The 15,392-nt window shown below is 55.5% G+C and overlaps 1 protein-coding gene across 2 annotated transcripts in view; it reads right to left on the minus strand.

Moving 5' to 3' along the window:
- MKNK2 (MAPK interacting serine/threonine kinase 2) overlaps positions 1–14,963 on the minus strand; it is a 35,867-nt gene extending 20,904 nt beyond the window's left edge. For both annotated transcript variants that reach the window (XR_012642672.1, XM_074978601.1), the window contains exons 1-8: positions 14,866–14,963; positions 13,135–13,296; positions 6,916–6,997; positions 6,284–6,385; positions 5,808–5,905; positions 2,130–2,209; positions 1,325–1,398; positions 550–654 (exon numbers count right to left, since the gene is read on the minus strand). Coding sequence is in view for 1 of the 2 variants with exons in the window: in XM_074978601.1 (XP_074834702.1) it covers positions 550–654; positions 1,325–1,398; positions 2,130–2,209; positions 5,808–5,905; positions 6,284–6,385; positions 6,916–6,997; positions 13,135–13,182 (589 nt within the window). In the remaining variant the exon portion in view is untranslated. The remainder of the gene's footprint in view (positions 1–549; positions 655–1,324; positions 1,399–2,129; positions 2,210–5,807; positions 5,906–6,283; positions 6,386–6,915; positions 6,998–13,134; positions 13,297–14,865) is intronic.
- Between the last annotated feature and the right edge of the window lie 429 nt (positions 14,964–15,392).

The raw sequence follows: 15,392 nt of genomic DNA on the forward strand, positions 1-15,392 counted from the left end.
GCACCCAGTGCACACACACATCCACACACCGCCAGCCAATCACCCAGCGCGTGCGCGCGCACACACATCCACACACACACCCCTGCCGGCCAAGCACCCAGTGCGCACATGCATCCACACACACCCCTGCCAGCCAAGCACCCAGCGTGCACGCGCAGAGACACAAACCCCGCCAGCCGAGCGCCCAGCGTGCACGCACACACCCTCACCAACCAAGCACCCAGCATCCACACACACACCCCCGCTAATCAAACACCCAGTGCACACACACATCCACACACACACCCCTGCCAGCCAAGCACCCAGCGTGCACACACATCCACACACACACCCTGCCAGCCAAGCACCCAGTGTGCACACACATCCAGACACACACCCTGCCAGCCAAGCACCCAGCATGCACAGACACACACCCTGCCAACCAAGCACTCAGTGCACACATGCACACACACACACCCCTGCCAACCAAGCACCCCCCACCCCCCACACACACACCCCACCCACACCCACACCTCCCTGCCAGCCAAGCACCCAGCCATCACTCCCCACCTTTGTTGTGCAGGAAGTTAAGGGCACTGGCTATGTCTTGCACCACCACACTGGCTTCCAGTTCATTGAAGTGGCGCCGCCTGTGGATGTGGGTCAGGATGGAGCCTGGAGCACAGGGGAGGGAGATGGCAGCTGTGAGCAGAGTGGTTCTTCCCCAGCTTCCCACCCCCTTCCTCCAGACGGTGGGAATGTGCTGGCTGCCGCCCTGGCTCCTGAGCAAGCTGGAAGCTGGGAGCAGGGATTTCGCAGGCCAGGAGACTGGCTCCCTGATGCACACCAGACATCAAGAGTCAGGCCTGTAGAAAGACAGGGCAGGGCAGTTTCCCCAGGGCTTGCCCTTTCAAGGGTGCCCAGAGCTCACGCTGCCGCAGTGGCTGCTACTACTTTGGTGCTGGGCCCCTCTGAAGTGCTGGTAACACAGCTCCACTGCTCCACGTGGCTGTGAGGGGCCCAGCACCGTGATCCTGGCAGAGTTAAGGTGACTACCCTTGCTGCCGCCCCTTCTGCCCTTGGCCCTGGCCCTTGCAGGGCAGGGAGCTGGGCCCCTGTGCAACTTTGCCCCAGCGCCCGTGGTGGCTGTGGGCCTCACTGTTGAGTCTGGTGGGAACCGTGTGCTGCTGAACAGTACTGGGCTATGATGGGGGCCCTCTTTGCCAAGCTGCGGGCGCCTCAGCTGGTGGAAGGTGTCTTCATCAGGCCTCTCCGCCCCGCCAGCCAGAGCTGGACAGTGCAGTGAAGAGGTAGGAAGTGGCAGAGGCCGTGCTGGGATATTTACCTCCTCGCATCTTCTCAAACACAAGGTAGAATCGATCCTCCTCTTCAAAGAACTCGATCAGTTCCAGGACATTCCTAGAAGGACAGCGGAGGTTGCAGGAGGAGAGGAATCAGCTCAGAACGGCCTTCCTGTCCTGCTAGGCTCCCTAGCAGCCAGCCACAGCCCTCCACAGAGCCTGCTCCTCCACATGACACATGCAGACATGGGACAGGCGCCAAGAACTGGGTGTTAGTTATTGGAAGCAGAAGGCCCTGGGCCCATGGCTGGTTTCCCTGCATTCCAGAGGATGTTTCTCAGTGCTCAACTTAATGACTTAGCTATAACACAGCCCTAATTGCTAGTAGATGCTTCCCTCTGCTATGGAGAAAGAGCACCGCTGAGCTTTTTGTCCAGGGAGAAGGTCAACTTGGTGCAACGAACAGGTCCTGACATTCTGTGCCAGCTCTCCACAAGTACAAGAAGACACGCCCTCTCCCCAAACCCTGCCCCAAGCCCTCAGGAGGTAGGAACCCTCTGGGAGCAGCTCCAACTTCCAGCTACAGCAGATCACTGGTGGGGCAATGCAACTGAAGCCAGATCTAGACTTGCTGCTTCAGAAAGGGTTTCAGAGTAGCCCAGAGATGCTCACGCTGCCTAGCCAGGCAAAGTAGGAGCCACCCGCTCTTCCCACCTTCACCCCAGGCTGCAAAGAGAAAGGGCAAGTGGCAAATCTTGGCCATGAGCTCATGAGATAACCACCCATCCAGAAACAGAGATCCCAAGAATCAGCGTGGCTCAGGCCCAGCAGAGCAAGCTTTGGCCCTACCTGTGTCCTTGGCACTGGTAGAGCATCTCCACCTCCCTGAACACCCGGCTCCGGATGTGCCCTAGGCTTTTCTCGATGATCTGAAACAGAAATAATGACAGGGGCTCAGAGAGTGGCCAGTGGAGGGAACAGGGTAATGCTCCCTGTACGCTGAGCACTTGGGCGGCCGCCCAGGAGAGAGTCAAGTGCCCCCCAGCTGATTAGCAGAGCACCCACAGCCAGCAGCCTGGGTTTCTACTGGTGGTGCACATCCACACATGCCTTGGGGCACATAACAAAAACTTATTCCACCCTGGATGGAACAAGAGGGAACCCTGGTCAGGGGAGGAGATACAGGAGCCTTGGATGCCCCCTAAAGCCCACAGGGCAAGGGGAAGGGATCGAGAAGGAGTGAGGCTGGACCACAGATCCCAAACTGGAGTGACACAGGCCAAACACCCCCAATCCCTAGAGTTCTGGCACTACTACAGGAGCTGCTCAGTTAACAGCCCTGCCCACGCAATCCCAGAGCCCTGCCCTTGTATATCCACAGCTGATCAGCTTGCAGTGCCATTCATCGTCGTCATCATCATCAATAACCATGGGCTCATTGCCTGTTGGTGTCTGATGCCTCTCTCACTATTTCCTTCCATCTTTCCCTGTCCAGTACAGAGTGGAACATGTGTGTTAGTTGTAACTTTCTTTCGGTAGCCAACTTATCAACCCAACCCTGATCGCTCGATTGGTATCACGGACCTTGTTTATCTGGGCAACGTCTGAGCCAGCATCTTTTATCATTTAGTCGTACTAACATCAGGTTTCATTTATATCGTTGTGTGTCGACATGCTGACCGTCAAACATCTGACCACTCTCCTCCTCCATCCAGGCTGGGAACTGGCATGGAGCTCAGAGGCTTCATGGCGGCGTTAGCGCCATCCAAGCTACTGCTGTCCCAGGGACCAAGCCAGGCAGCCCCGCTCCATTCAGAGATCCCTGAAAGGGTTAACCAGCAGCAGAGCAGGCAGCTTCCTTCCCCACCCCCACAGGGAGGTACCAGCAGGAGCCAAGCCAGCTCCTCCTCCACACCCTTCCTTTCCCAGGAGAGCAGCTGGTCTCCCGCCAGGGCACAGCCAAACAAAGGGTCACATGTCTCCTGCACCAAGCAAAACAGAGACTCAGGCACACTTTGCCCTGACCCTGAGGTTTAGCTGCAGAGATAAGAGCCCCTCCCCCTCAGGCTGGGAGTTGTGGGGAGACCTTGTACAGCACAGCCCAGCACAAGATAAGTTGTGCCACAGCACAGAAAATCTGGAGCAAGCTCTGACTGCAGTGGGGTCACTCTGGATTCACTCCAGCGGAGCAGAGCTCTAAGAAGAGAGCAAGACAGAGCAGGGGGCCGTGTGCAAGGCTGGCAGTCAGCACTCTGGATTTTATGCCTTCTTCTGCGCCAATCTGCCACATGAGTCAAGCAGGTCACATCCAACTCAGTGCCTCAGTTTCCCTCTGGGCAACATGGGGAATCCCTACTTCCCTGACCCCAGCACGGGGCTTGAGGGTCAGCCACATCTGGAGGCAAACTGTATCCAGCACAGTATCTCCTATAGCTGAGTGGCTTGAGTATCAGCCTGCTAAACCTCGGCTTGTGAGCTCATTCCTTGAGGGGGCCATTTCGTGATCTGGAGCCGGGTGGGGGGGCGGGTTGGTGCTTGGTCTGGCTAAGAGGGCAGGAGACTGGACTTGATAACCTCCCAAGGTCCCTTCCAGCTCTATGAGATCTGTGTGTATCCCCTAGGGAGGCCGTCCTATGGCCTCCAAGTGCCTCTCCCTTTTGCAGGCAGGGGCAGATTTTAGGTCCGACACATGAGGCCCTTGTTGCTTTACTGAGACATGCGTTGTGCCAAGCCGCTGAAGAAGGGCTGCACTGTTCACCTCCAAACAAAGACACTCCCCAGAGACTGCAGCTCTCAAAGAGCAACAGCTGTTCTCCTCCCAACCCAGCACACTTCCCTTTCTTTCGGGAGGTCATGAACCCCCCCCACAGGCACCCAACGGCAGCAGATGCCAGCCTGCCGCCAAGGAGCCCATCACAATTCAGGGCAGAGGGCACTGGCTGGACCCTCCCTGCTTGCTGCTGCTCCAGCTGCACAGACTCAACGGGCTAGGCCCATGCCAGCACTGCACCATGCCACCGAGGTCACGCTTCACTGGCTCCTCTGCCGTCCTGCAAAGAGCTCAGTGCCCCAGCGTCCAGACCGTGGGGCCCGAGCAGCTGGGCTAAGCCGAGCCCTAACACTGAGCACTGTGCGTCAACAGCTGGCGTCACAAAATCCTCAGGGGCAGTCGCCTGAGTCAGCCGGCTCGCCGGGACCTGTTCTGCTTCTCACCCGCTTGCCGGGAGGCGTTGAGACGCCCAACACACAAATGAGTCTAACAGTCTGCTAGGCCGATCGTTCCCACAACTGCCCCCCCACATGCTTTGGGAGCACTAATTAAGCCTCCCAGGCTGCGGATACACCCCACTTGAGAGGAGGAACCAGCAGCAAAGAGACCTGCCCTTGGCCACACAGTCCCAGGCAGAACCAAGAGGACAAGCCAGGTCTTGTGCTCCCTAGTCCTGCACCTTAACTGTAAGGCCGCCTCTCTTCCCCCAGCTGCATCTGCACAGGGCCAGGGTGCTGCTGCTCCCTGGGCCGTAATTCAAGGCTGTGTAAGGAGCCGGCTGCACTGCCCTCCCAGACACAGGACGGCCCCAGCACCACCAGCGAGGAGGGATGAACCCTGGGTAATATACAGGGCCTCAGCATCCTGATGTCCCACCTATTTTAAGCCAGTCTTCTCAAGAGCGTCTCTTCCCCGCTGTCTGGAGACAATCCGTTTTTACTGAGCTTAGCCACAGCCAGGCCCAGCCCAGGCATCGAGCCATTGGAAAGGGCCTGGAGCTCCCAGCCATCGCCAGAACAGCAGCAGCCATGACAGCAGTCGGAGCCCTGGGCAGCAGGCATCAGTGCTGAAGAGCTGGCTGGGGGAGGCTAGTCCCAGCCCTGCCCCTTCTGACTGAGGCCACGCCACTTCTGGGGGCTCAGAGCCACCCCCAACCCCATCCAGAGCTGTCTCTCCTCCCCACAGCCCCAGCCCTCACCTGGGCATCCCGCTGCTACCAACCCCTCCAGAGGGTCCTACGCCAATGGCTCAGTCCAGCCACATGATGAGCCCTCAGCTGGCTCAGATTTTTCCATCTCTTCAATGGCTGATGGTGGAAGCCACCAAACTAGGCCAAACGGAGCCAGAGCAGCAGCGTTAGGTGCCAGACTCCAGTCAGTCTCCTCTCACCAACAGCCACAGGTGGATGGACTGTTTGAGGTCTGCAGCACCACAGGGCCTCAGCTACCTCTCTCTGCCCAGCCTCGCCGGCTCTAGGATCAGGGAGAAGAGCAGGAAATCTCCAAACACCGCTGCCTTATCTCCAGCCTCATTATTACGCGCACCTCAAGCGCCACCGACAGGCCCCTGCAGAGAGCAGAGCTCCAACGTGCTACATGCTCCACTCAGCAAGGGACCACTTGCTCTCAAGAGAGACAAGACTGAGTGGAAAGGAAGGTCCAAGGAGAGAGGTGACTGCTGGGGCCAAGGGCAGAACCCTCTGCCAGTGCCAGCCAGTGCCCCACCCCCAGGCCGCAGTGGCCCCTGGAAGCCCATACCTTCACCGCATACTCCTTGTTGGTGATGAGGTTGATGCAGGACTGGACTCTAGCGTGGGCACCTTCCCCGAGCACCTCCTCCTGAAGCTGGTAAACATCTGTGGGGAGCAGAATGGGCCTCTCTTCAGGACAACTTTTGGGTTTCCAGGGTTGGGGAGGTTGGAGCTCCAGCCCTGGCGCTTGGTGCAGCGCCCCAGATGTGCAGCCGCAAGGCCAGATGGGGCACAGTGTTCTTGTCACACATCCCAGCCATCACTTCACTATAATGATCAAGGGGTAGCGCATGCACATCTGTCACGTGGGTGAGCATGCACAGCTGGACCAGGTCTGATCCTGAGCAGGGCAGAAGCTCCCTAAACCAAGTGCCCACCTGAGCAGAACGTTTCTAAGATTTTCAGGACAAACCACACCCCCCAACCCCTGTTGAAGTGCATGTGCCAGACCCATCCCAAGCCATGAATCCCTGCACCTCTCACCTTCAAACCTCCCAGAGAAGCTGTCCGTGGCTCTGCATCGTTTCTTCTTCTTGTTCCGTTTCTTGGTGTTGGGGATATCGATGGGCTGACTTGAAGGCATGTCTGTCCCAAAGCAAAGCCAAGCAAACAGCATTAACTCACGCTCGTCTTCAGACAGTGCACCTCTCATCTCCCCCATACTCCATCAGGAGACACGGACTAGCCACACAGGAACTGATACAGCATATTTGGCTCACAGGTTCTACCGTATCAGACATGACCTCCGCGGCCTTCACTGCCAGGAAGACTAGGCAGTGATAGAAGACAATCCTTCAGGGAATGGAGCAGAGAGATCTGGGGGGGAGGATCCCTGGAAGATGCAGGATTTATTGGAAGGAAAGTGGGCCCCAAACAAATAAAGAGCAGAGGAGGCCTAAGTTTAGGATAGCTTAACTTCAGTGACGCTATACACATCACATGCTGGGAGCCAGACAGGCACTGATGTCCTCTCCTGTGTCAGAACTGCCACCAAGCTGGCAGGAGGGTGAATTTTCATCATTATTTTCCCCAAGGGAGGGTGGAATGAGTAAAAGGAACCAACGTTCGGCAGTTTTTATCCCTCCTCCACCTGGGTAGCAACCTGCAGAGCTCACCAGGGCGGGCCGGACACTCAAAGTTGAAGACGGAATCCAGGTGGCTTGACTGGGAGAATTCCAGGTCAAACGGGTTCTGGCCCTGTGGGTTCAGAACGGAAGAGAACAGCGTGAGTCACACACACTGATAGCCACAGAGGGTCTCTGCGCCACTAGGTCTTGACAGCCCACTCTACTGCCCTGGCTCATCTTCATCCCAGCCTGGTGGCCCCTATCAGGAGTCCCATGGAGCTAGCTGATTGTGGCTTCACCAGCCAGACTTGGGTTCCCCCCAAAGGAATCCCACCAACACACCAAGAAGTTGCAGTTACACAAGGTCCTGTTTGACCCCACTCCAGACCAGCTCATTTTTATACCCATTCACACAGGCCTAGAGAACATCTCCCTGGGGTCAGCTGGAAACAGCCTTCCCAGAAACTAACCAACCATATGCTCTTAGTAATCCCTCCTCCATACGCCTCAGACTTCTATGCCCCATTGTAAGAAACCTGGGCTCCAGCATGCCCAAGATTTTTTTGGTAGGGAATAGCACAGTGCGGAGAAGGACATAAAATTTTATGTGGGGTTCTGTGTTCAGCTTCATACCCAATACCAGCTAACCAGAGTGGCCACATGCACAGGGGCAGCCAAGTCAGACAGCACCTTTGGCTTCCTATGATCCTCTGAGTCACTCCACCACAGGGGCCCAGGCACATTGGAAGTGGGACACCTGCTGTGCCCAGCCACCGGCTCCTGTGGGGGAGTGACTCAGAGGATCATAGGAAGCCAAAGGCGCTGTCTGGCACACCCAATGGTCATTGGTTTGAGGGCACAGCTTTGGTGTCATGGGTAGGCCAACCAATCCAGAGCTTGGCAACATGGAAAGTGGCTGTTTGGGCCAAACCAGAGAGAAGAACTCCCCAGCTCTTCCTGAGCTGTGGTCAGAATAAAACCAGCTGCTCCCACACTGGACAAGACCTCAGCGTGCTTTATGCTCCACCTCAACATGCCTGGTGGGGCCTGGATTCCATCCACTTTACGGAGGGAGAAACCAAGGCATAGTTTCGATCATCCACTCACCTTAGGGGTGAGCAGCAGAGCTAGGAGCAAGGCCCCAGATTCCGGCCTCCAGGCCTGGCCAGCAGCCCACCTGATCCCCCCTGCCCAGCATTTCTCAAGTCCTGGAGCAAGTGGTGACAGTCTCCATGCCAGCGAGAGGGTGCAAAAACAGGGCACAACTGGTATGCCGTATGGCCTTGGCCTGCCGTCAGCTCCCAGACAGAGGGGGGCCAGCACTGCAGCTAAGCCAGGGAGCAGGAGACACAGCTGCTCGGGTGTCAACTTAGAAAATCCCAAGTGACAGGCTGGGCCATCAGGCTAGCCTTCTCCCTTGCACATTCCCAGCCTGCCCGTTCAGGAGTCGCACCTCCTCAGAGGTTGGGAGCCATTATTCCCTCAGGGAGGCCCAGACAGAGCTGCAGCAGCAGCAGTTGACACTGGTGTTGGAAAGCTCAGTCCAGTCAGCCCAGCCTGTGCTGGTCACCCTGGCTAACACCAACCAACCCCACTGGGAAGATTCCCTCCCCTGCCCCAGCACAGACCCAGGCTCTCTGCATTTCAAAAGCTGACACTTTTACCAGCAAAACAGATTTAATGGCAACTACACACACCTCTCTGGAGAACCTTTTTGAGCACAGCACAACCCTGCACTGTGGTGCAGCGGCAACACCAGAGGGAGAAGGGAGTAGGGAGGAGTTTGCAGGACATGGGACGGTGCCAGATGGCCATTCAGAGCTGAGGGAGGTAGGCACAGAGCATGGGCCTGGGTGCTGAGGAGGTTTGCTACTGTTCTTGGTGGGACCTGTGGGGATGATGTCTGGGTGCCAATAAGGGAATGCTGACACAGCAAACACCCAGGCACTATTTTACAGCCTGCTGACACAGGCCAGCCGGGAGAGGGTGGTTACTTCCTATGCAGCCACCCTGGGGGATCATTCCAACCACTGAACCCTGTGGGGTTCTGATTGCATTCCGCAGCAGCAGGATGGGGGATAAACCGAGAGTACTTGAATGCTTAAACTGGCAAGTTACTGGCAGGAACAGAGAGTGGATGGGCTCAGGGTCATTGCGCTAGCATTGTGCTTTCAGAGACCTGGGAGCCATGCTCATTTTAGGTCCTGAAACAGCAAAAATTGGTCCACCTGCAACCAAGAAGTAAGGACAGGTAGCATGGGCTGCTGGGTTGGCACTTATGGGACCAGAGTTCTATGCCCAGCTCTGCCAGCTGTCTGCTGGGTGACCTTGAGCCACTCCCTTCACCTGTTCCATGCTTCAACTTCCCCCTCTGTAAAATGGGCATAATGACACTGCTCTCCTTTGAAAAGTGCTTGGTGAATACCAATCACAAGCTTGCTGTTAGTATTTAGCTCCCATCACTGAACTGACAGATACTGGTGCATGACAGGCAGAGTATCCAGTGTGGGGCTTCAGGTCACTCCAGAAATGCACTGCTAGCACTAGAAAAGAAAAATGTACAGGGCTAGCGACCAGCTGTGCTACTGCCTTTGGGTCTTCAGCCGAGATATTCACCCTGACCAGAACAGCCAAGAATGCTACCGTCCTGACTTGGCAGGGAGCTCTTATGGGGAAAGCACAGGACTCCAAGTTAGGATACTGGGGTCCTTCTGTATCTCTGACTCATGGGAGAGACTGTGAGGGAAATCACATCAACAGCCCCTCCTCAGTTTCTCTATCTGTAACAGAGAATGTGAAGATCCCTGCATAGAAAATACTACGACAGAGTTACAAACTACAGGTGCAGCACACTTCTTTCTGCCCCCAACCACCCAGCAAAACTTGTTAGCCAAAGTCCAAGCCTTCCCCCACTTATGAAATGCTTGGGTGGAGGTGGAATTCTCCCTCAAGTAAAAACAAACCACACCCCCCTCCCACTGTCATGCCTGCTAGGAAGCCAGCCAAGAAGAAAGCTCTATCTGATGAACGGCTGCCCCTGCAGCCAATCAGCAGAGCTTGGCATAAGCTTCCCTAACGGCTAGAAACAGCTAGAAAGCGCGTGTTTACTTTGTCCGCTGGCGCTGCATTGGGCAGCTTGCCCGAGAGGGGATGATTCGGAACCCCTTGGCTCCTGGACACTTTGCAGACGAGAGCTGGAAGGAGATTTGGTGTCTTTTTACCTACAGAAAGAGCTCCTGTGTTTGTCAGCATCAGACTCAGTGTTCTGGAAGTGCAGCACCTCCCAAGGAGCAGCCTCTTGACAGCCTAAGTCACCTGGAGCCAGCAGCTTTCTAATCATCAGGAGACTAAGGCACACTAACCACCAGAAGTGCAGCGTCTCCGGCACTGGTCTCCATTCCAGAGAGAATCTATGCTCCCCCCCAACACACACACCCCCTAACTTTACCACTTCGCCTGGTTTTTACCCAGCAACAGGTTTATTATGGAATGAGGTGGTTACATAACAGCGTCCCCAGCAGAAGTTACATCACCATGCAATGGGCACTGCTCCAGGAGGCAACTATGCCCAGATGGGGGGACAAGAAGCAAAAAACAAACAGAAATGCCCCCACCGCCAATGCCCCAATTGCCTTCATAGCACGACTTCCAGGGCCACTTGGCATCTGGCATCCTTCAGGGTTCGCCTGCTGCCGTATCCTCAGTCTACAACTTGCTGCACATACAAGAGAGCTGGGCTGTCAAGGCAGCTTGTTCAGTGCAACAGACTAATTCTGTTTTAATCAGCGCCATTTCGAGAGACTTAGCCCCAAGATAAAAGCTGCTGCTGGCCTAAAAACCTTAACTCAAGGATTTTGGGGGCAGTTGGAGTCAGTTATCTACTTGGGGACAGTTCTCTTGCCTGTGTTCCGTACAGGAGTCAGTCACCAGAAGACCACAGTGGTCCCTCCTAGCCAGGGAATCTATGACCCGTGAGCCGCACACTAGACAGTGTGACCTCCAGAAACAGGGAGTCACACATGGCCAGGCTGTTTATTATATAAGAATCCCGACACGAAACCTGAACACTCTTTATAGCCACTGATCTGAGAGAGAACTGAAAACAAGAGAAAGCAGACAAAGAATGCTGGAAACTTGGTGGTGGTGGAGTCAGGGAGGGCACAGTCTCAACTGGGAGTCTTGCAAAAGGGGAGGTGGTGCAGAAGCCAGACAAAACCCAACCCTTGGGGATAACCCGTTTCTCAGCAGGCACCCTCCTGCCTCACAAGCTGGGGACATGGCACAGTACAGCGTATGGCCACGGAATAATCTTGTAAAGCTGTAGCAAAGAGGTGCTCCATGAAATATTTATTGTGGGCTTCAGAAAGTTGGGTGGCAGCATCCAGAGAGCAGCAGACATGGCTATTTGGATGTGCCCTGGGGCTGCCAACTGCACCAAAGCTATTTCTACCATGTAAACACCCTGAAGCATACGCCCACCGGCCCCCATGCAAAACACACTGAAATCAGCAGGCTGGGGGCAAGAGCAACATTCAGTCTATCCCTCCAGCTCTTCCAGGGCAGAGGCTTGCACAACACCCACACCTACATCAGCTCAGATCACAGAGAGAAAGAAAATCATAACGCAGGACACTGCTCTGGTTGTTTCATCATACGAACAAGAGCCTTTCACATTTGAAGATTTGTTCCACATGTGCCAATTTTCAAACACTCAGTCCATCACTCAGAATCAGACTCAAGGCTGACATGGTGAATGCCACTCATCAGGTTAATAATCCACTGCCACAAAGCCACTTATTCATACCACACTCATCAAATCTGCAATGGAGGCGGAGTACCTGCCAACAGGAAATCTTCCCAAAGATACTTTTCCTTTTGTCCCACCCTCTTTACCCAATGTATGCAGCTGGAGATTATTTTATATCTATTAATACAGTCAGGAACTTTAGGAAGAGATTTTCCAAAGCACCCAAAGGACCTACTTTGACTCACAATGACTTGTGCACCTAAATGCCTCCAGTACTTTCAAAACATCTAACCATCACTGTTAGATAATGAGAAGGACTTGTGTTTCCTCTGGGTGGTTTTGGGGGTAGCTGAAGTCATGTGACAGTTGCAATACAAACAAGGAAGGAAGTTCATCCATTGTACAGAGGTGAAGCAATACTCTAACATATACTGACTTCAAACTACAGGTTGAACCTCTCCAGTCCAGCACTCTCTCATCTGGAAACATCCCTAATCCAATCTGATTTTAGTTAAGTGGATGACCACTTATCACAGGTGTGGCCAAGTTTCCCACGGTCCCATAAAGTTTGTTTACAGCCACCAGTCCTGGCTCTTGGTGTTCTGTGCTGATACTTAACTGTAATGTATCCCTAAATGTCTTCCATTGCTTGCTGGGTTCTTAGAAGCGTTGGTTAATGGTACTAGACAATATTGACCTCCTGTGATCGGGAAAATCTTGTTAGGCACTGGACAAGTCCCAAGGGTGCTGAACTAGAGAGGTACATCCTGGACTGAGCTGTTAGTAGCTACATTCAGGCCCTGATCCATCTGTGCTTAGTTACCTCCTGGAAGGGTCCCAGAGCTGCTGAGCCCAAAGTTACAGCCCTAGCCCATCAAACACCAGCAGATGGCCTCATATTGACTGCTGCAACACAGTGGCCAGATTGGCAGATGTAGAGCACCCGCAGCTCCAGGTGAAATCAACTCTTTGCACATCCTGCAATCAGACCACTGGCTTTGGTTTAACATACTTCTCCATATGGAGAAACATACCAACTTGCTCATTTGTTCCTTAAATCAGCAAGAATCTAAGATTAAAAATCCTTTGAAAGAAAGATGACTACGCAAACAGTCCACTACCTCATTGGCTATTTATGTATTAATGTCTCTGCCATTCTCTGAAATTGTAAAAGCATCGTGATCTTATTACCTAAAGAAATAGTCTCAGTCACAGACTCAAAAATAGGATTGCCCTGACGGTTTCTAAAACTCCAAGGGCTCCCATCTACTATGTGTTCCAGAGTCCCTTAAGTCCCACATATATTTTTTGTGCAAGACAAATTCATTCATTTCCAAGGATCCACACTCAAACCACAAAATCACCTCCACAATCTACATTCACACCGTGAAACATAAGAACTAAAATAACTGCTACCTTTGATGGACACAAACTCAAAAGTCAATTGACAAGCCAATTTCACACACACAAAAAAAATCAGAGGCTAAAATAAAAAAAGAAAAGAACTGTGTAAGGTTTACCTTGAAAGAACGATGGAAACCTTTGATTTCGGTTTTCTTCTGCACCATTTTGTTGAGATTTCTGACCAAAAAAGGAGGGAGGAAAAGAAGTTCCGAACAAAAAGATTGGGGGGGGGGACTGGGGAAGCGGGAGAGCTAATTCTGATTGGCCGGATGGAGACCCTAGAGGAAAAGGAAAAAATACAGGAATTGTTAGACTGCTTCTGTATGGAGAAGCATATACAACATCCTGTGACATTTTTATCAACCAGACGGCACTGATATTTTAATGATGCAACAAGGACCTGCCCTCTCTCCCATGAAGCCATTAATTGCCCAGAATCTCAATCTTACATATCAAAATTAATATTCATTTCAAAGCAACAGCAGCAACTTCAGCATCCCTAGGCCTCTTACAACAGCTTCCCCAATACACAGAAAGGGAACCAAAACAACTCCCCACCCCAGCTCTCCAGCTGATCCATGCAAAACAATCCCCAGGGCCAGTACAGCTATCAGCAGAGCAGGCTGCAATGAGAATAGCCCCCACCTTAATAGAATCTCTTCCCCCTGCTCACCTCCCAACCAGGTCAGCAAACCCGCTGTTTGGGGTCTAAGAGGCCTGGCATTGCAAGACCTGAAACTGCGGGCGGTCCCTGCACAGCAGAACCAACAAAGAGAGCGATTGAGAACCAGCACTGTTTGGGGACAGAACAAATTGCACCCCACCCTACCAGGAGCCTGTGTGCTGTGAGAGGTGGGCATGGCTGCAAGCCACTCGAGACCGCCAGCCCCACGCGGTCCTTCACCCACGGAGGAGGGGGCCTGCAGATCCCTGGGGGAGGGGACTTTCACCTCAACGCAAAGCGCAGACACCACACCCCCTCGCAGATTAGATGGGTCTCTCTCCGATAAGGGCTGGACCTCCCCGAGAAGCAGCCGCACATCCTCCCCGGCCGCGGGCGCACACTGGTCTGGGGTTACCACCACCCCAAAACCCATGCAAGAAAAGCAGCAACTGCCCGAAACAAAGGTGCCTCCTTTGCCACGGAAGCCTGCACTGTCCCTCCCCGATCTCTGCACGCCGCTGCACTGGGCCCAGCGGGTCGCCCCAACGTCAGGTGGGGGGCTCCCCCCACTGCGGGTTCCGGCACGCATCCCGAAGCTTCTATTGCAATTCCCCTCCCCGACATGCGTCTTGTTTGGGGGGGCTCTCCGTTCCCCCCGCCCGACTAGGGCAGTCGCTCCAACTGTCCCCGACTTTCATGTGAACACCCGGCCCTGCAGCCTGCCCCCCGGAACCCCTCGGCCCTGCAGCCCGCCCCCCCACCGATTCCCCACTCTGCAGCCCGCCCCCCGGAACCCCTCGGCCCTGCAGCCCGCCCCCCCCCCGATTCCCCACTCTGCAGCCCGCCCCCCGGAACCCCTCGGCCCTGCAGCCCGCCCCCCCACCGATTCCCCACTCTGCAGCCCGCCCCCCGGAACCCCTCGGCCCTGCAGCCCGCCCCCCCACCGATTCCCCACTCTGCAGCCCGCCCCTCAGAACCCCTCGGCCCTGCAGCCCGCCCCCCCACCGATTCCCCACTCTGCAGCCCGCCCCCCGGAACCTTCGGCCCTGCAGCCCGCCCCCCCCCACCGATTCCCCACTCTGCAGCCCGCCCCCCGGAACCCTCGGCCCTGCAGCCCCCTCCATTCCCCACTCTGGGGACCCCCCACCCCGGTCCTGCAGGGCAACCCCAGACAGATCCTTACCGAGCCCGGGCTCCGCAGTGCCGCCGCCACTGCTGATGGTACACACGGCCCGGACCGCTGCAGCTGCAGGGGAGTTACGAGCGCGGCTGCGGGACGCGCCGCCCTTTATAGCTCTCCCCGCCCCGGCGGCGCTCCAAGGCCAGCCCCGCGCATCATCTGATCGGCGCCCTACGTGCGGACTGGCCCGACAGCAGCTCCTCGGGGCCACCCCAGACCGGTCTGGGCCAGGCAGCCTCCCGCAGCTCTTGCAGGGACAGACCCGCCCCCTCGGCACTGTGACCCCACTCCTGGCATTGCACCGCCCCCCCGACACAGGGACCGGCCCCCCCACTCCTGGCATTGCACGGCCCCCCGACACAGGGACCGGCCCCCCCACTCCTGGCATTGCACCGCCCGCCCCGACAAAGGGACCGGCCCCCCCACTCCTGGCATTGCACCGCCCCCCCGACACAGGGACCGGCCCCCCCACTCCTGGCATTGCACTGCCCCCCGACACAGGGACCGACCCCCCCACTCCTGGCATTGCA

This window comes from Carettochelys insculpta, chromosome 27 (assembly GCF_033958435.1).
Source record: "Carettochelys insculpta isolate YL-2023 chromosome 27, ASM3395843v1, whole genome shotgun sequence".
Taxonomy (NCBI): domain Eukaryota; kingdom Metazoa; phylum Chordata; order Testudines; family Carettochelyidae; genus Carettochelys; species Carettochelys insculpta.